We start from the raw sequence: 23,290 nt of genomic DNA, 5'->3' as shown, positions 1-23,290 counted from the left end.
ATTTACTTGCTCAGCACTTGCCTGCATCTTTAAGCTGGTATTTTAAGAAGGAGTTAATTTAATACTATAAATAAAAATTGGCCCCAAAGGGCAATAACCAATCCATTTGCATGCAAAAATTCTCCTCCTCCAAGTCATCCCAAGGCCGTCCTGAAACCCGATGCCCCCACAGCACCACCTACAATGCTCTCAACCCAGTGACAAGACAGCCACGTGCATTGCGAAGCAAATATTTTGAACAACCTCATAGGATCGGCCACACACAAGTCCTCGTGCCTATATTTTTGGAAACGCATTGTCCGTGAGAAATATAAGCTGTTCTGCACACACGCTGACAAAATATAGTTCGCTAAAAAAGCCCAGCTTGGAAGTAAAGAACTGCCCTGCATTCATTCAAGTAACGTTCAGGGGCCTCATGTTCCTGTCAAGGCTTGGGAGCCCCAGAACAGGGCCCTCCTCGCCTGGAAAGCAGTCACGCTCCACTTAGTACATCTTCTCTTCCTGCATGTGCCCTATTTCCGGTCTTTCCCGTCAAATCTGCTCATCTTGTGAGCCTCCATTCATACGTTACAGCCCTCCGAAGGATGGTGCTTCCTCTGCGGGACGCCGTCCTTTGACTTATCCCCATATGACGTTTGCTACTGTGCATGTCCCACTCTTTCCTCACGACCTCTCCCCGGAGGTGTCCCCGGCTCTGCAAATGCCTTAGAGTCAGACTGACTAACGCCGCCCCAGGAATACCGTCTCTAGATGTCTCGGGCACCTTAGCCAAGAATACAAAATCTTCTCGCAAACCATTCCGCCTCGGGAGGTTGCCAAAGCCTTCCGAGTACTTCCCTGTCACTCCACCCGACACGGTGGATGAAGCGAGGAGCCGAAGCTATCTTTGAAAACATCTCGGTGACTCATCTCATTTCCCTCCCATTCCTTCCTCCTCCCACTCAGCGGTCCCCACCCAGCCTCAGAGGGAACGGGGGTGCGGGAAGCACTCTCGAAAGCTCCCCTTCTGAAACCCGAGCTGCAGGCAGGCCAGGTGCTGGCTGCCACCTGGCTCACTTCTTCCCAGGCTGTCACATCTGCTCGGAACCTCCTTCCAGTTCATGAGTCTTCCTCAAATGGAGCCTCAGAGGGCTTTTGATCTCGGCACCAATCAACCGCAGGCTGAAGACGCAAGGAGCAGGCTGAGCTAGCACAGCTGGCTCTGACCCACACTTCGTTTCAAGGCAGAATGAGCCCGCTCCACCTGACTTCGGAACGGGAGGTGTGGAGGCCCAGGGATTCCCTGTAAGACAGGACCGCTGACCAGGCCCTACCTGGCGCTGGCTGACGATTCCGCAACCTCTTATTTTAAACTTTTTAAAAAATATATGACTGCAGAACATACATGTTCAGTTGAGAAAAATGTGTAACTTTAAAAATATAATGAAAAAGAAAAAGTTGCAATTAATCTCATCATGCAGAAGGAATCATTGTTAAAAATCGCACAAGCTCAAGGTCAAAACCCTCTTAGTCTATAGTTTTTCCTTAGATAGGATATGATTTTTGCATCCTGCTCCCTCACAGTTAACATAATATAGAAACTGTTTTCTTATATTCACATACTGTTCACAAATGTCATTGTGAATGACTGAAAAAATTTAACATAGAAATAAATGGGCCCACTCATTAATTTATCATATCCTCATTGCTGAACTCTTGGGCTATTTTCCATTTTCTTGCTGCTATAAATAACAATAAAATGAACATCTATATGCAAACCTTTCTTTTTTCTTCCCAGAATGAGCATCTGACTCTAAATAGCTGCACTGTGGTGCCTGGCTTTATAAATGAGGTCATCAATTGCTGAATTTCCCAACAGGAACTCTGTCCCCCCAAATTTCTCTAAATTCTACCGAAATGTCAAGGTTTCCTCCAGCAGAGTGGTGGCAAGGGGCCCTTTAATGTCACTGTGGATGACAATTCTTCTTTTCCTTTTTGCAGGAGGAGCTGCAGGTCCGCTGCCCCCTGCAAAGGAGGGACAGGCGGAGGGGAGGTAATGGCTTCACAGACGACAGGGCTGGGGTCGGGGGGCTCCCAGGCTCAGCCGCAGCCTGGTTTGGGGTGCCGGTGTGTTTGCGAGCGCCGCAGCCTCTGGCCTCTGTGCAGGCGCACCGAGCAGCGTGGAAAATCACTGGCTTTTGCCAGGCAGCAAATATCACCAAAATACAAACCGAAAGGTGTTTTTGAGGCACACATGCAAATTCCTTTTCTTTCGCTCCTGGAAATGCCTGAAAGAGTTTTTTTTTCCCCTGGTCCTAAAAGCAATTGTCACTCTGTAAGAATCACTCCTACTCCTGTTATATCTTAGCTACAGAACACTCTTCACTCAGGGACTGAATTCGTTCTGTAGTTTGCAAAGTTTATTCTAGAACATGCCTTTCCCTTTTACAGCATTATCAGCTTACTGAAATAAAGAAACACCACAAGCTTCTCTATTTCTTTTTCCCCTGTTGACAGCTGGATAAAAATTCAAGGCAGGTAACATCTGTTGAGCACCTACATAATTCTTTTGGTAAGCATCCCGGGGTCGAAAGGTGAAGTTTTGTCTTTGTTCTCAGGAGTAGAGCCAAGAAAGACAGAGTGTAGACAACTAACTACAATCTAAGACCATGGTTTCAAAAGGTACCTTCCCCAGAACTCTGCAGCATTGTTGAGACAGGGTAGGTGGCAAAACGCTTGTAACCGCTGGGGGCTACAGGGACCACCAAGAAGATGGAGAGACCGTGGGTTTATGGCTTAGAACTGGCAGAAGACCAGCTCAACCCCAATGGTGACTAATTCCATTTCACGGCAATCCCTAGCCTCATTATACTCGCTGCAACTCATCAGCATGCTACGGACATGCCACCACTATCCTAAATAGAAAGCCTATATAAGGAGACCACATGGCCAATGCAAGAAATGTCCACCCCATTCCTGGACAAATCCTAAATATTCCTCCCCCTCACTGAATGCCCAACTCCCGACTCAGTAAACCTCAATATAGGAAGCAAATCTTGCTGTAGGAGGGCTGCACCGTCTGTGGAGTGGCCCACTCTCTGTCTCACTGCTTCGCTAATAAACTCACTTTCCCTTGAACCTCTGTGCTGGCTGGAGTTTGCATTTTTTTCCTGTAGGAAGCCAAGAACCCACAGTGGGTGTCAGACGTTTTGGGTTCCTGGACCCCCAGAATGCCGGAATCATTGCCTCAAGGCAGACAAGAGGTAGCCGGAGACATGTTTGAAGGGAGTGACTTCTTTCTAGCCTTAAATTAGAATAACAACTCTTCTCCATTTCCACTCGTCTCTTAGAAACCATGCCTTCTGCGGCTGAATAGTTCCAGGTATTCAAAATACATAGCAGTGTATGTGAGGGTCACAGTCTCCTCTTGGGCTTAGTTATGTTTGTAGCCATCCTCTGAAATTTTATTTTTAAAATATCACTAGTAACTGGAACAACGATAATTATTTTATTTCTCCCACTAATATACACAGCGTATTGTGTATATACCTGTGTGTATGCTCATGTTCAAAGCCCCGGTAAGATAAGTGGCCAACAGGGTCACATCCTACAAAGAGGGCAAAGAAGGCAGAGATTTAAGTATGTCCATCCAAGGCCACTCTTAACCTTGTCAAAACCTGTGGCTTTTGTGACAAACGAGGTTCTCAAGTACTGACAATATCATGCAGGGCTATTTAGGGGCACATCAATGGTTTAGTTACATTTCCTGTGAGGGCAGGAGGCAGGCCGTAACCGGTCAATACGTTGGTGGGCGGTGAGAAGCGGTGGCAAGCAAGCAGAGGCGACCATCTGAGGGAACTTGGCTCAGAGGGGTGGGCAGAGGACGGAGAAGTAGTTATTCATGCGGGTTTTTTTAAATGCAGGAGATTTGAGTGCATTCACACGCCAGCGGGAAGACGGCACCCAAGAAGGGGAGACGGAAGATGTCAGGGTTAGACGAGGTCACGGACTGGGTCCCAGAGCAGGTGAGAAGGAAGAGAAGGCAAAGCACAGGAGGGGAAGCCGCCTCGGGCGCACGGGGGCAGCTCTGTCTGGAAAGGAAGGGTGGTGAGTGCACAGGTAGGAGGACCGCCAGGGTCATGGGGTCAGCTAGGGGCAGAGCCCCCCTCGTACCAGGCCTAGAAGACCATGGAACTCTTCTTGAACCTTCCCTCATGGAAGTGGCCCAAGTGCTTCCCATACGTTAGGGTGAACCAATGTAATTTTAAATCCTGCCATTCCGAAGTAGTCAGATGTTGGCCATTTCCTATGATCAGTCCAACTTTGGCTCATTTGGCCCCCACAACAACTGGGCTAAGTTCCACATGTCACCAACAAAGAGGCTAAGAAGCAGGGCAAGGCGATGCAGCTGCCCGAGGTCACCCAGCAGGGAGATCACGGAGCTAGGATTTGAACCCCACACTGTGGGTCCAGGGTCAAGGCTCTTTCTTGACTCACTGAAGTTCTCGTTTGAACTTACTCTTTTTTGGTGAACTTCCAGACCCTCCTCCTGATTCCTAAGCTGTGGGAGGGGGCTGGAGAGTGGGAAAGTGGGTGGAGTGAGGGAGTGGGGGGAGGGGGTGGGGGCCGAGGTGGAGGACGTGTGACGGCTTCAGGTGGGCCTCCATCATCAACCACCTGGGTCCTAAGGTGTTGGATACATGCGCATTTAATGAATACAATAGTCTGGCAGGCTGTGTCGAAAAACCACGGATGCTTTTATTCACAGTCATATTTTTTCTGGTAGGTGCACAAGGGGATTTTATCTGTCCCCAAGAACTCAAAAGCAACTCCACATCCCTGGCTGACCCATGCCTGCTCAGCGGAGATTCGGAGCGAGTATCCGGGGTGGCCCAGCGCCCCGGCCACCGCGAGACAAGCCAAGCAGCGCTTTCCAACACGCTTCAGGTCCACGGCCTCCCCGTTTTAAACAGACTTTTTATGGCAATGATGTGTTTTATTAGAAACTGCATCCCTGAGGCACGGTGCTTACCCTTTTCTGCTTCTGCTCCAACAACACACAGCGGCTGGGGAGCTTTTGGACAGAAGGCCATGCCCGGTGACTCACAAAATGGAAATGCGGCTTTGTGTGCCAACGACATTGACTTCTGCGGCAGCTCAAGCGGCGAAAAGCCACTTGCCAGACCCCGCGGATCCAGCCCAGCCACACAAAGGGACATGAGAACAAGAACCAAGGAAAGGGGGCCGGAAGGGCTCCAGGGAGCTGACCGTCCCCAGCATTTAAAGCACGCAGTCGCTGGGGCAGGAATCAAGTCTTTCTACTCTGATGACGTTCTCGGGGAAAGCCATTTTTTTTTTTTGCTAATTTCGGAGAACTGTGGGGGATAAAGGTACTCTGAAACAGAGGATTTCTGTGAGCTGTGTGAGGGGCCCACGTTTTCCATCGAACACACCGGCTGCACGTGTTTCCTGGGTGTGCCTGGGCAGACGGCGGTCACCTAACTGGGCTGGGCTTCCGGACGGATGTCTGTCCTCCCCACGGGAAAGTCCCTCGGCAGCCACCGGGAAAGGGGAAGGCCCGATAGTGACATTAGTTTCCCCACTGGCCTGCCAACAAAAAGGGAGACAGGACACTCCTCAAAGGCTGGGGAGGTGGGTTAAGCAGGCCTAGGAGAGAAATAAGAAATGAGTGACGGTGAAAAAATGAACCAGAGGGATTTTTTTTTTAACTCAGGACTCCAATCATGCTCCTCGTCAGTTTATTTTGCAACTGCTCAACGTCTTTGCAGCTTTCTGTTCACTTCGCATAAAGCCACAGATGTGAAACATAATCACTACTGTCACTTTTATTAAGAAATGAGTGGCAAAATCATTTTGTAACTCCCTCAAAATTTTGACATCTGAAGAAGAGACTTGGAATGAAAGGTCTAGAAGTGTTTCTCAATAAGATCTTCTGGCATTTGGGGCAGGAAAGTTCTTTATTCTACAGAACTACAGAATACTAAGTATCTATGGTCTCCAGGGACAAAACAATTAACTCAGCTTACCGGCCAGGTAGACCATTTTAAATAATGAGCGAATTAAATATTTAGGGCCATGTATTCATTGGACATTCACCTCAAGTTAATTGGGCAGATACTACTTAAAAATACATTTGGAGGATATTAATATTTAAAGCTATGGCTTGTGCTTCCAATGATGTGTTGACTTCATTTGGAAAGACAGGTTTATAAATAAACTACTCCTATACAGCTAGAAGACACCTTCTGGAAGGAATTCTGAACTCCATGCTGCAGGGGCAGGGGTGAAGAGTTTCATGTTGAATGAAAAGAAGATGGTCACCAACTCACTGAGGTGGCATTTGTGCAAAATCCTCAAGTTGAATGCCAGCAGGCACACGGGGGAGTCATCTCTGGTGGAGGGAAGGAGGATGAGCAAGTGCCTGAGCCATGAAAGCACTGCGGCACGCACAGGAAACGGTGGGCAGGTGAGCCTAGGGAGCGCTCAGGTCAGGTGAGGACAGAAGCACAGAAAGTACGTTAGGTGAATGAAAGAGAAATCTGAACATCTTGGTGGAAGGCCAAGATGAAACTTTATGAGGCAGGCAGTGGACCCAGATGGACAACAAGCAAGGATATGGTCAGAGCTGTGTGGAAGGGCATTTGGCAGATGGGAAGGTTTCAAAGCTGGGAGATAGATTACTAGCATAGCTGGTGTCTAAGTCAGCTATTGCCACACTAATGCTGTGTAACAAATAATACCAACAGCCCCGAAGTTCTTCTCATACTCTCAGGTCTCCAGGTCAGTGGAGGTGGCTGTTTTAAGCTATAATTCTGTCGGCAAACTGAGGATGCCTCCTTCTGAGGCCTCAGTTGGTAGAAGGAATACCGATACGACTGCTCCTTAACCTTCTGTTCTACCTTAAGGAGCACATCCCTTCATAGATGTGCATTTTCCAACTCCCTTTTAACATCATTTACTTTGCAATTACGAGATGGATATTTTCTTTTAAATCAAGGTAGATTTGTACCTCACGAGGTTACCTCTAATCTTATTCTTCTTAACTATCCAACTCTGATTCCTATCTGCCCTTTATTTAAAATGCCTAAATCTCATTGTGCCTTACTTAAAATGTAGGTGACTTCCTTTGAATTGGCCATATACTCTTAAAGCAATTTCTGGGCCATGGTCAAGTCCCCCCTATAACCCAGAATGGAACGGGGAATTCCATACAGCACCCCAGCGAGCAGGTAATAGAAGGGAAAGAAGTTTCAGAAGTCACCGAAGAGAGTTATGTGGAGCAGTTAACTTCAAGAGTCATCACAACTGTCATGGTCAGGGGCAGTCTGCAGGGGAACCAAGGGACCGACACGTCCCACTTCTGCCCGGCGGAAGAACCTACCAATCCTCTCCTTCTCATCATTGGCAAGTCTGAATCTAGCACATGTTACACGTGCAAAAAAAAAAAGGTGGACTGATTCTAGAAGGACTTTGGAAACGAGAACTCTTAGCCAGATTTTGCACAAAGAGAAACTCAGAAGATGTACCGGTATATTTACGGATATCAGTCTTATCCCAAATTATTCAAGAGACTAAGCCATCATAAGCATCATTCCTTTTTATAAATGCTCCAGTTTCAGAGAATGTGGAGAAAGCAAAGCACATAAGCAGCCAACGAAACCCAATAGTTCAGCTTGAGACAGACTTTAAACAGTTCAGCCGTGTCTTAGGGAAATTACATGAACAGAGTCAACAATATCGAATGCCTTCTGGACGCCTCCGGGTCCTCCTGTACTCCCCCCTCGTAACGAGGTACAGCCGGGCTGTCAAAGGCAAACCCAAGACAGTCCCTGGCAACGGGCCACTCCAAGGTCATCTCAGTGTCCTCACATCAGTCACCTCGACCTTGTACCGCTGAAGCCATTGTGCCGGCCCATGAGATGGGCTTGCTACTCAGTGAACTGGCCGGCCCGTGGGAGGAGCTTGTCCCCGGTCCCTGGGAGTGGCTGCTGTCAGCGTGCCCCAGTGGCCTTTTTCCTTTCACAGCATTTAGTGCTGAGACGCCTGGTGTTCCGGGCCTGATGGAGCCAAGCAGTTTATCCACCCGACGCGGCTCAGGGCTCTGAGCCCGCCCAGCTGCGGGCACTTCCCTGGCCCCATCTCCCGGATGATGAGCCTGAAACTCACTGGGTTAAGTCCCCTGCATGAGGTCACCCAGCCGGCAGCGGTGCCCTGAGGCTGCGAGTCAGCTAAGCCAGTGCATTCCTCACTTAGGAACTGGTCCTTCTTGCTTTTAATCCAGCTGCGGCCAACATCTCCGTCCACAGCCAGACCAAAGTCCAGTGGATTCCCACTCAGAGGGACAGAGAGATCCGGGTCTATAGATACTGGGACAAACTATCTCAGGGAATCAAAGCAGCTCAATTATACTTCAAGATCAAGTGCGAATCCCTGTCAGCTTAGGTTTATCTGTGGAGATCAGCACCTCTCCTTTGTACGGGGCAATTCACAAAGCTGCCCTGTGACAACCCAATCCTCGCGGCGTCTCTAGGACTTAGTGTGTTATTGTTGTTGCTGTTGATGCTGCTGCCGCTGCTGCTACCAGTCTGCAGATGAGGAAGAACCTGGCAGCTCAAGGACATGCTCAAGGTCACACTGCTGGTGGGGGGCTGCAGGGGATGGTCACCAGACTCTTCTGCTAGCTTTCAGCCTTGGCTCTTCCCTCCCTGCCTTGCATTCTCAATGCGGAGGAGTGGGGAGGGGACAGGGTTGTGTCCCCAGGTGGTGAAAGGTGGTTCTTGGAGGTGGAAAATAAAACTCAACCTACTCTTTTTCATGTACAAAGCACTATGTAGATATATACATAAATATGTATATATGTGTATACACACACACACACACTCTATATAAACAGGTAACAATATATCTGCGTCATTAAAATTTGGCAGGAGGGAAACACATCTAAAAAGCTTGTAAGAACAGCAGTGACGTGAGAGTTTGAGAACTCTGGCTCCTCTGCTCCGCGGTCTCTGACCCAGGTGCACAAGGCACCTGGGACCCACAAGTTGCCTTTAGCAGGTGCACACACTGGGCCGGACCGGGAAAGAGACCAACTGAAAAAGAGGTCAGCGAGGTTGGTCTCTTTCTCGGTCCCCTTGCTGCCCCTCGGCAGCATAACTGATGCTGGTGAGGACTGGGGCAGACACGCTTTGATGCCTGTCCAGCCCAGCACGGCCGACCCCAGGAAAAACGGTGGCAGCCCGTCTGATGAATAGTTTAAAAGCACTCACTCAAACACATGCATGCACGAAACCATTCGCTACCTCTCTCACAGAAACATGGGAGGGAAAAATAAACCTATTCATATGATGCATTTGCTTCTGGAGCAGGTTCGATTTTCTTCGTGCCAAACCTACAGGCCTTTGTGCAACACGACAGGCCTTTTGAATAAATTCTCATAAACAGCCCAGACAGCTGGAAAATGGATAACCCCAGCGTCTGACATTAGGGCCCTTTAACAGACTTCTCCTCTCCTTAAATATTAATGTTCCAATTACAACGCACACCTACTTTATTAGCCACACCAGCCTCGGTTCCGATCAACACCAGCAGCGCTCGACGGAATTCTAATGAAGAGGAACAGCATCGCATCCCCCCCAGCTCCCCCCGCGTGCAGAGGCACAAAGCCCCCTTTCACAACTCGCTCCGAGATATTTTACAGTCACCTGCCTCATGCAAATGGCACTCATGTTTATTCATGCGGAGGGTTACAGACCACCTTTCATTCCCTGAGCCAGCTCAGCTAACCAACAGCATCTGCCTCACCATCACGTTGAGCTGGCCTAGCCTAGAGAGGGGGGCTCCTGAATGCGCAATCGCCCCCTGAAATACATGCACAGAAGGTCAGTCAGCTGGGAGCCGTTCGGGAGCAACTCTATTTCTTTTTTCTATTTATGCAGCCGCTGCCTTTAGGTTTCAAACAATCCCTTTTTTATGCTAAACCCTAACCTGCTCGATGCGACTAGTTAGCGGGTGTTTTCCACGGATCATCTTCCCAGGGGGGTTTCCTGGGACGCTGGCTCGCTCTGCCCCGCCCTCTCAGTCTTCCTGACCCAGAGAGTCTCTCCCGCTGACTCCTGGGAGCCTGTGGCCACGCCGGGGCAGCCGCGGCTTTGTCCGGGGTGGGGCCCGGTTCTCCCCCGGGCCCGGGCTCTCCTAGCTGAAGGGGTGGATTCTTATCTGCAAGCCTGAGATCGTAACCTCTATCATGTTGCACTTTGCTTAATGCGCTGCTAAGTGACGTTTTAAAATAGGGCTTTTGTTCCTGAGTGGCTATGTTTCCCAGTCGGGAGTTTCTTCCACTTGGGTCATTTGAAAGCACAGCAACGCCACTGGACCTTGATCTTTAACGCAGATGTGAGAGTATCTAAAGTAACACCGGTGCTACGAACAGATATCTGGGTGGTCCCTAGAAGGCTCAGCCGCCCCTTGGCAGAGAGGCCTGGGCAACCCGGTGCCCGCTGCAGAGCCACTACCCACCAGCCGGCAGGGACACGAGAGGCGTGTGACCAGCTGACTTCCGGGCTCATTCCCACGGCTTGTCACATCGCGACAACTAAGGTGTCTCATAAAGTTGTTTAGGGGAGGACACCACCAAACTCCACGGCATTTTCAGCTTCAACACGATCTCTGCCATTAAGTGAGTTATTTAATTCAGTTAAGAACTGTATTTGCGGGACACAGGCAGCTTTCCTTTACACTCCCCCCCTTTTTTTTAACATAGCAGCCAAAAAATGTCTTCTTTTAAAAAGTGCGATGAGCCCTGGCTGGCGTAGCTCAGTGGATTGAGCGGGGGCTGGGAACCAAAGTGTCGCAGGTTCGATTCCCAGTCAGGGCACATGCCTGGGTTGCAGGCCATGACCCCCAGCAACCGCACATTGATGTTTCTCTCTCTCTCTCTCTCTTTCTCCCTCCCTTCCCTCTCTGGGAGTGAATAAATAAAATCTTTTAAAAGTTTAAAAAAAGAAGTGCAATGAAAAAACAACAACAACTCAGCGCTACAGACAACAGTATGGTGATTACCGGGGTAAAAGGGGGGAGAGGGAAGAGGGGGGAAGGGGGATAAATGGGGATGGGAGGAGACCTGACTTGGGGCGGCGAACACACAGCACCGTGTACAGATGATGTGTTGTAGAATCATACACCTGAAACCTATGTAATTGTACTAGGCAATGCTACTTCAACAAATTCAATAAAAAGTAAAAAAAAAAGTGCAATTTACTCATTTTTTAATAGACAGAATTTATCTTGTTACATACAAAAAGAATGCTTTACCACTGCACGTGACATTTTACTACTTCAAAGCATTCTCACGTTATGACTTCAACTTAATATCACACCACCATAAAAGAGAGCGATGGGATACCGGCATCCACTTTTTAAAACAATTTTTATTTTCAGGCGTACTGCTCCCGAGTAGCAGAACCAGGATTAGAACCTGGGCCTTTCAGACCCATGGACAGACTGTCTCACCAATGCACACCATGTGTACCAGCTGGTGACACATGTTCCGTGTGTCACCTGACGGCGATCCCACTGACACGACTCACCTTCACTGGTCAAGTCCACCTTAACAAAAACCTTCACTGGTAGCTTTGACCCCACCCTCAGACTTAACCGGTGTGTGCAGTGCAGGGGCCCTGGGCTAACAGGGCTCCAAATCCCTCCCCCTCGCTGATTCTAACGCAAGCCTGCGAAACACTGCCATGCACGCACAGGTATAGATTCTGACGTGTAGACCCTTGTTAGACGTTTTAAGGGGGAGCCACCAGCGACAAAATCTGCCAGCGAGACACCTGTACCAGAAATATCCACATCACTGCGTCCCCTCTCCTGCCCCGCTCCAAAACGAGGGCGTCGGTGACATGATGACAGGCCCCCACGTGCGCCAAGGTGCCCAGCGGTCGTCCGTCTCCTCTCGAGTGCCCATAACCATGAATAATGCATGCTCTCGAGTATTAGTAATAAAAGGTGCAAACGCAGAATACAAACCCAATGGCCCGAATCGATGGATTACTCTGCAGAGACTGCTCTACTGAGAAATCGAAAGAAATTACTTTCAAAGTATAAATATTTTAATCACTCTCTAATCCTACTTCTCTTATATAAATGAAAAAAAAAAAAAAACACAACCATCTGCCGCTTTCTCCAGAGGCGGAGAAAGACAGCCGCTCTTCACACCTCGGCTCACGCAGCAGCATCGACTACCCAGCGCACCTGACACCTCCAGACCACGTCCCACCCAAGGTGGGCTGTCCAAGAGATCCCCACGTCTGCCGGAATCTAGCCTTGTTTGCTGGGAAAGTTAAATTTTGGGTGGAGGGCTCCCGCTTCTCCGGTAATGAGCTGAGGAAGGCAGACCTCACGTTTCCGGTTGACGTTCCAATCCGCCACCCACGCGTCCCTTCACAGTGGCCAGAGCCTGAGACGATGCCAAGGAAAGGTCAAGAGAAATCAAGTCTGACGTTGAGCTTCTTGACAACATTTCCGAATTCAAATTCGGACAATCTTGGGAGACAAGAAAAATATGAACTCAGGCCAGTAACACCAAACCCACATTCGTTCCTAAATTCAATCACTTCTGCTTCCGAGTTAATGACAAGGAGAAAAGTGAACTGATTAACATCTCTCTTTTCCAATTTATTATCTGCTAAAACAGAGCAGTGGTTAATAGACTGACAGCAGGGGAAAAAAATCAGAAAGTTATCTTCCACGCCGGATTAGTGGCTTTCACACAGGGACATAAAAGAAAAGGGATATAATTATAGCTGTGCCTGAGCAACCATTAGTTGCGACTCCAACTAATGGTATTATTACCATTAGTAATAATGGTATTATTCTGGTCTACCAGCAAAAGGGACAACACCAAAAAAAGCTCATCTGCCCATGTTTCATTAATTTTATCTGATACATGCACCTACAAATCAATCCGCCTACAAATTAAACACACATCACGCCAGGGGGAATGCTGGCCTTTCTCCTGAGGCCAGGGGCTAATGCCCAGATTCCGTGAACGTGTCACCTTCTATGGCGAAGGGGAGTTTCGGTTGCAGATAGAACTGAGGTTGCTCATCAGCTCACCTTAAAGCAGGGAAGGTGAGCCCGGATTACCCAGGGGGTCCAGTGTCATCCCTCGTGTCCTTCAAAGTGAACACTCAAGGCAGAAGAGGGATCATCAGCGTGATGAGACACGACGTGGGAAGGAAGGAAAGGTACATTCTGAGAAAAGGTGGCACAGAGGCAGAGAGCGATGAGAACATTAAGCCGAGCTGGAATCCATGTATTATATCATGTCGCAGGCACAAGCCCCGGAGGTCCCCTGGGTTAGCTGTGAGATCCGACCCTTGGACTTTTAGGAACAGCCATGTCCCTAGGACCAGGTCAGCAGACATGGGTCATGAGGCCAACCACACAGTGACAAAGTAGAAGAATTAAAGGCTGACATACACCTGGACCATCACTATTATTAACAGGGCCTTTATCTCAGGACGGAGGTTTTGCTTATCTTGACAAGTGTGCACGGTGCTTCTGCTTCCTCCAAGGTGGTTAACAGCCTTCCCTCCACCCAGCATGTGCTCACAGAAAGGAATAAGAAGTTCACACTTTTGTAGAAAACCCAAGGACACCTCCATTCAAAGAACCAAACGCTTTCTCTAAACCAAAAAATGTTCCTCATACACTTACTCAGCTCTCCAAAAGAGATCTTGTGGTTTAACAACAAGCCTGTTTGACACGGCCGAGGGCGAACTGTCTCAACACACCCACAGTCCACGAAGACACCCAGCGACCGAGACCGAACAGGCGCCCTGATCTCTCTCCCCGCGGCAGCCCCCGCACAGGTGGGAGGGTGGCGTTATCCCCCCACACCCAAGTCGATCTTGCAATGGCGGGGCCTCCCAGAGCCGTGCTGTTCAAGGAAAAGCTCACCTGGGCATTGTTCTTCGCAAACAGAACGACATTGCTCCAAGCTTATTCCCAGAGACAGCAGAGCACCACCAACCCAGACGCAGGTCTGTCTGTCTTTCTCCCCTCTCAAGGCAGACTAAAACCACAGCCCTCCCCATTCTCCCAGCTCGCCGCCTGCCTTCCCCGCGCCGCTGAGGGGCCGTGTGGACAGGAGGCACCCTGGGCGGCACCCTGGGCGGCACGACGCTGCCTCTGCCCCACGGTCAGCTCACCTTGTTGAAGTCTTCAGAGGTCGCCCTCATCTCTTTCCACGTCTTGTTCAGGAGCTGGATGCAGATGCAGAAGAACTCCTCGAAGGACCTGTCGTGCGTGAAGAACATCGGGTGGAAGTCGTTGCAGGTCTCACTGGCTGGAGGGGAGAGAAGGGAAACACGGGGGGTGTCTGAGACGTGAGACCAGAAGAGCAGCGGCGGGGGGCGCTCCAAGGAGAGACGACGGGACTGTGCGGCTTCAGAGTTTAAGGTCAGGTGGCCAGACCTACCCTGCGGCACACATTCTAACGGAAGGAAGTCAGCTGCTGATGGCCGGCTGTTCCAGGCTCCCTGGAGTTGAGTACGTGCCTGTATCCACCTTCCTCACCATATAAAGACACGCCAACCACCCCTCTCGGGCACAGCTCCTCCGTCGCCATGAATTCCCCCTTTCCCAGCGGGACAGCCGGCAGGGGATGAGCTCTCCTGAATACGCAATTAATTGCAACTTTGAAAATAGTATCCTTGATTATTTCCCCAGGGGGCTCTTTTTCCTCTTAGGCAGTGAGCAGGGGACATTTGAGACCGTTAACCGTCTGGTGCCATGAACCATTGCTTTGTATTCCCAGACACCGGCGGCTGGAGGCTAAAGCCATCCAAATGGCTCGCAAGGCCGCCACTGGTCCGATCCCGGGCCGCACCGGGAGGTCAGCCAGCCCGCTGGCGAGCCCCATACAGCAGAGCTTCCTGGGTCAGACTTCGTGCTCTGAGTTCCGGCTGCTGCCACTGTCCTCCCCTCCCTGACCAGCACCCCAGCCTTCTCCTCAGCTCTCGGTCAAGGTTACATTCTCAGAGCCCTTTTACGTGAAGCATGTTTGATCTTACTGTGCCTCTTACTGCTCATGTCTAATGGATGAGGACCCTGGGGCCAGAGGAATGAGGCTTTGTGACTCCCCTACACAGGACCCTAGGTGGCTTTTTTCTAATTTTTTATCCTCACCTGAGGACAATTTTTTCCTTTTAGAGGGAGAGAAAGAGAGAGAGGGAGAGAGAAACATCAACTGGTTGCCTTTTGGTTGCCTTCTTGTACACGCCTCCACTGGGCATCAAACCTGCAACCTGGGTATGTGCTCTGACTGGGAATGGAACCTGCGACCTTTTGGTTTACTTGACGACACTCCAACCAACTGAGCCACACAGGCCAGGGCCCTGAGTGTGTTTTTTTTAATATAAACTCTTAAGTACAGTAAAAGAATTCCCAAAAGACCAATTAGTCTTAGTCTTCAAGGCTCCAAATGGAGGAATTTCAAGCCCTAGAAACCCAGGAGAGGCGGAGGGTGGGAGGGGTTGCAGCAGAGACCTCTGTACTGGGGGGAGCTCTGCTGTGGCCGTGTGGTGGAACCTCAAGTCCACCCAGAAGCCTCTTGTGCAGGCGGAGGAGCCTGGACCAAACCTAACGGGACGCGCTCCGCCCTGGCAGGACCACAGCGGCTACACGCCGACCTCTTCTGTCTCCGTGCTCTAGGAACACGGTGATCGCCTGACCTCTGACACGGATTACAACGACCACAGAACGCTCTGTGCTTGGACGGATCACCCCCTCGCAAGGGTGGAACCCCAGAGGAAAACAGGCGCCATCTTCCAGACAAGGGAAGGACGCAGGCTAGCAGCCACCGGAGTGAGTCGTGGACAAAGGGTCAGGGCCTGGGGTCCCAAGACCTGGGTTCAGGTCCGGACCACGGCAAGCAGAAGCAAGTCATTTCCCCTTTCTGAGCCTGGATTTTCTTAAGTAAAAAAACAAACAACCAAAAATCTAGAAATGAATCTCCCCTGCCTTCTCCAAAGGCCTCGGAGAGGATCAGATGGCATGATTCTTGGAAAAGTGCCTTGAGTGCACAAAAGCTGATGCAGATACGGAGAAAGGTAGGCGGCGGCTGATGCGGCATCTTGTGCCTGCGCATAGTTTCCAGGAACACCGGGTGTTCTTTGATGTCCCCCCAATTCCTAGTCCAGCCCGTTCACGTCTCAGAAACCAGAGGCAAGAACACATAAGTCACCCGACACCCAGCCTGCGTGACCAGCAAAGAGACGGCAGGAGCAGAAAAGGCCTGACCGGAGGCGTGAAGCTGTTCCAGGAACAGGGAGTGCACACACACACAGGTGAACAGCGTGTTTGCTGCCCCGGGAGGTCCCCCCTTCCTAAACACCGAAGCCAAGGCCATTTCCGAGTCTACAGAAGCACTTGAAAGCACTGTCGCCATCCAAGAACCCCTCAGTAATCACATCATCACACCCTCTCTCCCGGCCCAGTGTGAGGGTGTGTGCACTTCGTGCCCTCGTTCAAGTTTCTGTGGGGTCCTGGAGCCGAGGCAGCCGGGCAGATGGAAACCTCCGAGCCCCGCTCGTGCCTGGGTGATGGGGGAGGCAGCACCTCTGACAACGGGGGCGATGTGTTGGGCGTTACGATGCACCAGGGGCTCTACCGGCGCCATTCTCCCGACAACCCTGGGGGCAGGCATCATGCGTGTCTTCACTTTCCATAGGAAGAAGGTGAGTCAGGGAGGAGTTAACCCTTCTATGGTGAGGGGTGTTTTTCAGGGGGCCCCAAATGAGCATTTGAGACCCACCGTTTGGTCAACCCGGCGGAAGGCGTCCTGCCTCGTTGACGTGAAGAGTTCAGCGCATTTCCTGGTGACGGCCGCTTCAAAAACTAGTGTCTTCCCCCAGGCTCCGTGAGCTCCTCGCACGCCTCCCCCCGCAACCAGGCTCCTGACCTGCATCCCAGCGGGGCTCACAGCAAGTGCACAGGCGGTACATGGCGACGGGCGACACCTGGCCATGTGACGGGGACTCCGATGGCCACGCCACTGCCACCAGCCACACATCATGCCCTGCCTCACCCATTTCTCTTTTTAAAAAACAAGAACTAGAAGAGTCAGAAAGATCAGGCGACCTGTGCCAGGTCCTGTGGCCGCCAAGTGGCAGAGCCGGAGTACGGACTCGGTCAGCTTGGCCCCAAGGCCCGCTGCCGCCCTGGTGCATTCATTCCTTCACCCTGCTCCCCGCCCAAGCCTGCCTCCTCTGCACCCCCGCTCCCCGCACCCATCGGGAAGAACCGCTTTTCCATCCACAGATGACGTTTACGAAATGAAATCTTACCAACCGTGCAGCTTCAACGGTTCACACTTAGGGCATATTCAGAGGCTGGGATTCCTCTGTTTCCTCCCCCCTGGTTGTGACCCGAGTGAAGTCAGAGTCGGGTCGCCAGGGCCACACCCCTCTTCTGGATCCTTCCTCACCTTCCCTGGCTCGGCTCAAGCTGCTCCCCTGACGGCTCTCCTGAGTATCCAAGACATAGTCTCCCTGGCTCTACCATCTGCTGAACCAACTCTTTTACCTCCTCAAGATATTCTCAGCTTCTCGACACCCCAACTTTCCCCCAGCTGGTCAGTCATTGGGGAAGAATATCACTGGATGCATTTATTTGACTTATTTCAAGAAACCAGCAGATTGGTCTTCTTGTTCCTAGAACTCTGATTTTGTTCAGTGTAACAATGTGCCCACCCAAAAACTACATTTCCCAGCCTCTTGTAACTAAGAGTGGTCATTCTGACAATCTCCACCAGCAACAGATAAATGGAAATTGCTGGGCAGAGTTTCCAGGAATGACCTTTAACAGGGGCGAAGACTTCATTGGCTTGTCACTTTTGCCTCTGCCTTCACACATCAACATTTTCATGGTTGAAACACGGGAGTGATGACTGGAGCGCCTGCAGCTATTTTGTCAGAATGAAAATGAGGACTACAGCTTAGAGAGTTACATCAGCTCCTGAGGACACTATTGAGTCACCATGCCAACCTTGAATTGCTCTCCTAAAGAATTCATTGGGAACAATTTGTTTAAGTTACTGTTTTCAAACTTTCTCTCACTCTTATACATATGAAATTACTGACATGAACACAATCTCACGGAAGCTCACAGACATTTAGTATAAGAGAACACGTGTCCGAGATTATCGGATGCCCTAGAATAGGAATGAGGAGGTAGGATAATATAATGGTTGTAGTCAGCTAGACCTGCATTCAAAGACCAAATTTGGTGAGTCCTAGCATGCTTTGTAACGTTAGACAGTTAAACTTCCTGAGTCTGTTTCCTCATCTGTAAAATATAGGACCATATCAGGCAGGGGCGTCAAACTCATTTTCACCGGGGGCCACATCAGCTTTGCCGTTGCCTTCAAAGGGCCGAAATAATTTTAGGGCTGTATAAATGTAACTACTCCTTAGCTGTTAAGGAGCTGAAGTTACATTTGGCCCTTGGAAGGCAACGGTGAGGCTGATGTGGTCCCCGGGGATCATGAGTTTGACAAACACCCCTGATATAAGGTTTGCACAAGCATCAAATTAGATTACGTACATAAAAGGTGTGGTGAGGTGCTTAGACACAGTATAGGCCTGATAAACAGTGGCTGTTAGGTGTTATTTTTATCACCCTTGTCAGCACACTTTACAGCTTCTTACAGACTTTAACAAGTCTAGGAGATAAGGGAGGAAAGAAACCTCTGGCAGATAGTCTTTGGGGTCTCATGAAGTGAAGGAGGTGGGGCTCAAGCAATCTTTCCTGGTTTTTGTAAATCAGAGGTATAGTTAACCACAACATTACATTAGTTTCAGGTGTACAACATAAGGATTCATTATTTGTATATATGGCAACATGATCACCACCGTCAGTCTAGTTAATGCCTAGCACGTACGTCGTTACAAACTGTGGCTGGTGTGGACTCTGAATGCTCACAAACAACACCCCTGACTCACGGGAGAGAAAACTAAGGGAGAGTGAAGCTCAGTGGCTTGCAGAGACAGGGCCAGAACTCCCAGCCTGCCCTCTGTCCCCAGGGCCAGTGCCTTTGACCCCCACGTGGAAGGGCTGGCTCGCCGTCATCCTAAACATCTTTAGAAGGACGCATCCCTGCAGTGAGGAGTGGGCAAACAACAAATCAAAAACAACCTCGCCTTGACATGTTACACGGAAACAATGATGAGACCCAGGTGTGTTGGGGGATTTATGGCTCCCGATGTTAAGAATGCCCCTGTACTAGAGGCAAGGGTAAGGTACTAAATATTAATATGATTTCCCTCCAAAATGTTCAAATCGCACATTTTCAGGAGGGAGGGTCATCAAGCAAGAAGGACCTGCCGAGATGACCTGGTCTGTTTTTCTCTCTCCTGTGCAGGTGACAGCAACAAGAAAGGCAAATGGCAGAAAGGGGGCAAAGACACTGGGAGGCAGACTGTCAGGTTCGAGTCCTGGTCCCCTCGCCTACTGCCGAGTCACCCGAGCAAGTGATTTCATCTGCTGGCACTTCAGTCTTTTCATCCGTGAACTGGGGACAAGAGGATGCCCTTTATCAGGCAGCTGTGACGATGCAGGGCGAACAGTGACTGCGGGAGTGAGCTCGCTGCGGCCGTGCGCCCACGGTTTGTGCTGCGGGGTGCACACCCAGTGGAGCTTGGCCCGGGCCACCCCACTGATAGACGGGGACACACGGCAGCCCAGTGGGAGGGCCTCGGTCTCCAGAATAGGGTCCTTGGTTCACAGGTTTAAACACACAAACACACAAACAAACAAAAACCAGGGGTGGGGGGGGTGAGGCTTACTACTGCTTTTAAAAAACACTGAGACAAAAATATTAAATTAGTTGGCCGTGATGTTACAAATAAAATGTAGAGAGAAATTTTCAATGAGACAAAAATAGTAAGACTTTTTTGAAAATGGAATTGTTAATTCCATTCACACTATTTTTAACACAATGAGATTCTACTTTATAAAAATCAACTTAATGGTCTTTCAGGTCTAGAATGTACAGGCATTGATTCTCAGAGGTGAGGCTAAAATTGTTCATATTAATTTACTGACATCTAACTCATTACTAAATAGGTCGGCTTTGTAAGTAGCTATAATCCATGCACGCACGTTATAAAAATAAAAAAAATAAGGAGTTTGTACACTTAGGTAGCAAATTGCCTTTCAACATGGATTTCCTCCTATCTTCCACTGGATACGGTGAGCTCAGGCAGGCGTCCTTACCGGAGCCTCAGAGAAGGAACAAGGGCTACTGGATACAGAGAACGGGTCCCGGGGCTGCCCCTGACCTTGAGAAGGTCCTCTCCGCCCCCTGGGTCCCAAGGTTCTCACCTGTGACTGAGATGGACTGCTCGGGCTCCTGCCAGGCCTAACATTCTAAGACTATACATGCTCACACACACACATGCACACACTCATAACACACACACACATACACACTCCACATAATGCACTTTCTCCTCCCTAGTGCGCATTGATAATATTGTAATATGGAGACTGCACCTGCCCTAAACTTTATTCCCTAAATTATTGTTTCCATGAATGACAGGCTGGATCTGCATTTCATTTAGGGTGTGAAGACATCCAAGTGGCATAGGATATAGGCTTATTAGAAGGTGTTTGATCACCCAGTATTTACTCTTGCTTTCATAAGAAAATTGTTAGCTGCTTTTACACCCTTTCACCCTATTAATATCACCTAATGCAGACCATCACGTCATACAATTGCTCCAGTAAAGACTGAATGATGGGAATGCACGTTATGTATGCTCCGGGTGCCAAAAAGTCCCTCCATGCTTTCCATGACCTTTGTTACGCTAAGTGACACTGGACACCCATTTAAGAACAACTAGAGGGTCACAGATTTGGGAGGCACCAGGCAAATTCTGAGTATTTATACAGAAAGAGGAATAAGCACTGGTCTGACACAAAGGGCATTTTCTTTCAAAATTCTGAGCTATAGGATGAAGGGGACGAATTATCCACCCACAAAAGCACTCGGCACAGGAGAACTGCCAGGGTGACGGTAGAGACAGACTCGTTATCCACAGCGTGGAAACTCAAATCAGAGCTGTTGGCGGCTCTGGGGTCGGTCTGGGTGAATGTAGTTATGAATTCTCAGATGCAAATGTATATTTATGCCTTTGCAGAAAATCTTACCCTGTGGCCTCGGCGTTCTCTATTTTTAGATGTGGTATTCTTTAATGGCTTGGCTTCGGAGTTTTGGTACTGCGTGGGAAGGTGTTAAAAGTTCAGACCTTTTGTAGGTGGGAGAGACGGAAAGAGGGGAGTGAGGGCAAAGGACTTGAAGTTCCCCCACCTCTGCCGAGTCCCGCCAGTACAGACGCTCCCGCCCCTGCTATTTCGGGGCTGGGGATCAGAGGCTAGGAACCCGCCCCGCTCTTCCCACTCGCTGAAACCCGGTTTAATAGAACCGCGAATTCTTTCCTATCCTCTATCATACCTAAAAATAGTATGGAATTGACACTGAAGAGACACTCAATAGCTAATTCAATGCTTCTTTGTTCACCTTCCCTGTGGGTCTTTTAAAAAGGACATCCAGAGAGGAAAAAAGTACTGATTAGCGTCAGGGCTGAAAAATCAGACTCTAGCACAAAAGACAGCCAATTCAGCAACAAGGACCTGAGGCCCCATCCCGGGCATGCAATGTATGTTAACAAACTGAGTAGAGGTTCTGGAGCCAGGTTGGCCTGGGTGCAAATCTTGGCGTCCCTAGTTAATAGCAATGTGACCTGGATCACATTACACTTCCTCTGAACCTCAATTTCCTCATTAAAACAAAAAATACCATGCCTTATATGTCATCAGTTTGCTGCTAGGATTAAATGCAAAGCATACATGATTCCTGCATTAACTGAGATAAAATAAGCAATCAGTAAATGCTAGTTGTTGCTAGTTTTAATAGCAAGATAATGATTATTGTACTTAGTTTAAATGACAAATCTGGAGGAATTACACTTTCAGATAGAAGGACATTATAAAACTACAGTAACTGAAACATCTTGCTATTGGTCCATGGATGGAAAAATAGAACCATGGGATAGAAAAGGAAATTTAGATACAGACCTATACCTGCAGTCACCAGATTTATGACAAAGGTAACACCGCAGTGGAAGGGATTTTCAATAACTTCTGCAGGGCCAATTATACATGCATCTGGGAACAATGAATTATGATTTCCTACCTTACACCTTCTACAAAAATCAACTCCAGGTGGATTTCAGTATGAAAGGAAAAACCATGAAGCTTCTATATAACACAGGAGAATCTATTCACAACATTCAAGTGAGCACTGATTTCTTAAACAGGACAAAACGATCATTAACCCCTAAGGAAAAGTACTGATGAAATTATATTAAAATCAATGACTATTCACTAAAAGATGCAATAAGGACAGTGACCTCAGCATAGGAGAACTTGCAACATTACCTGACCATGAACTGCTATCGGTGACACACAAATAGCCCTATAACTCAGTAAGAAAAAGAGGCAACCCAACAGAAAAATGGGCACTTAACTAAATAGAATGTGTAAGTGGCCAATAATCACATGAAAAAGTGCTCGGCTTTTTTAGTCGCTAGGAAAATGTGAATTTAAACAATGATGACATACTTTCAAACTTCCACCAGAATGGCTACAGTAAAAAAAAAAAAAAAAAGGAAAATATTACGCATTGGTAAAAATGTAGAACGAGTGACATTCTCATATACTGTTGATGAGAGTGTGAATTGTTTACCCACTTTGCAAAACTGTTTGGTAGTATTTGTTTCAGCTAAAATATTCATGCCCCATAATATAGCAATTCTACACGAGGATACATACCTAACAGAGATGCATATACACGTGCTACCTAAGAATTGTATGAGAGCATTCACAGCAGCACTATTGGTTAAAACCAAAAACTTGAAACAAGCAAAATGTCCCTCTAAGAGTTATTTGTTAGATAAATATAGTTCACTCATATAGAAGCATGCTTGTTATATACAAAGAAGTGATTTTTAAATCTATACCACACACAACATCAATGAATTAAAAACATGATGTTGAATAAAAGGAGTCCTAGAAAAAACATACTATAGAATCCTATTGATCTAAAGCTCAAAACAGGCAATTTTCATGGAAGAAATTGGGGGGAGGGCAGTGCAATAGGGTCTCAAACCATTGTGTAATGTTCTCTATTTTGTTCTAGGTGGTAGCTAATTGAATAGTT

General features: G+C 48.7%; 1 protein-coding gene across 8 annotated transcripts in view; it reads right to left on the bottom strand.

The window, feature by feature from the left end:
* ELMO1 (engulfment and cell motility 1) overlaps nucleotides 1-23,290 on the bottom strand; it is a 472,430-nt gene that overhangs the window by 122,187 nt on the left and 326,953 nt on the right. For all 8 annotated transcript variants that reach the window (XM_045828139.1, XM_045828136.1, XM_045828134.1 and 5 more), the window contains one exon: nucleotides 14,217-14,353. In XM_045828139.1, coding sequence (XP_045684095.1) covers nucleotides 14,217-14,353 — 137 coding nt within the window. The remainder of the gene's footprint in view (nucleotides 1-14,216; nucleotides 14,354-23,290) is intronic.

Source organism: Phyllostomus hastatus, unplaced genomic scaffold, assembly GCF_019186645.2.
Source record: "Phyllostomus hastatus isolate PE091 unplaced genomic scaffold, TTU_PhHast_1.1 phas_scaffold_78, whole genome shotgun sequence".
In the NCBI taxonomy this organism is placed as follows: domain Eukaryota; kingdom Metazoa; phylum Chordata; class Mammalia; order Chiroptera; family Phyllostomidae; genus Phyllostomus; species Phyllostomus hastatus.
Note: the sequence above shows the minus strand (reverse complement) of the source record. Positions and strands in the feature narration are given on the sequence as shown.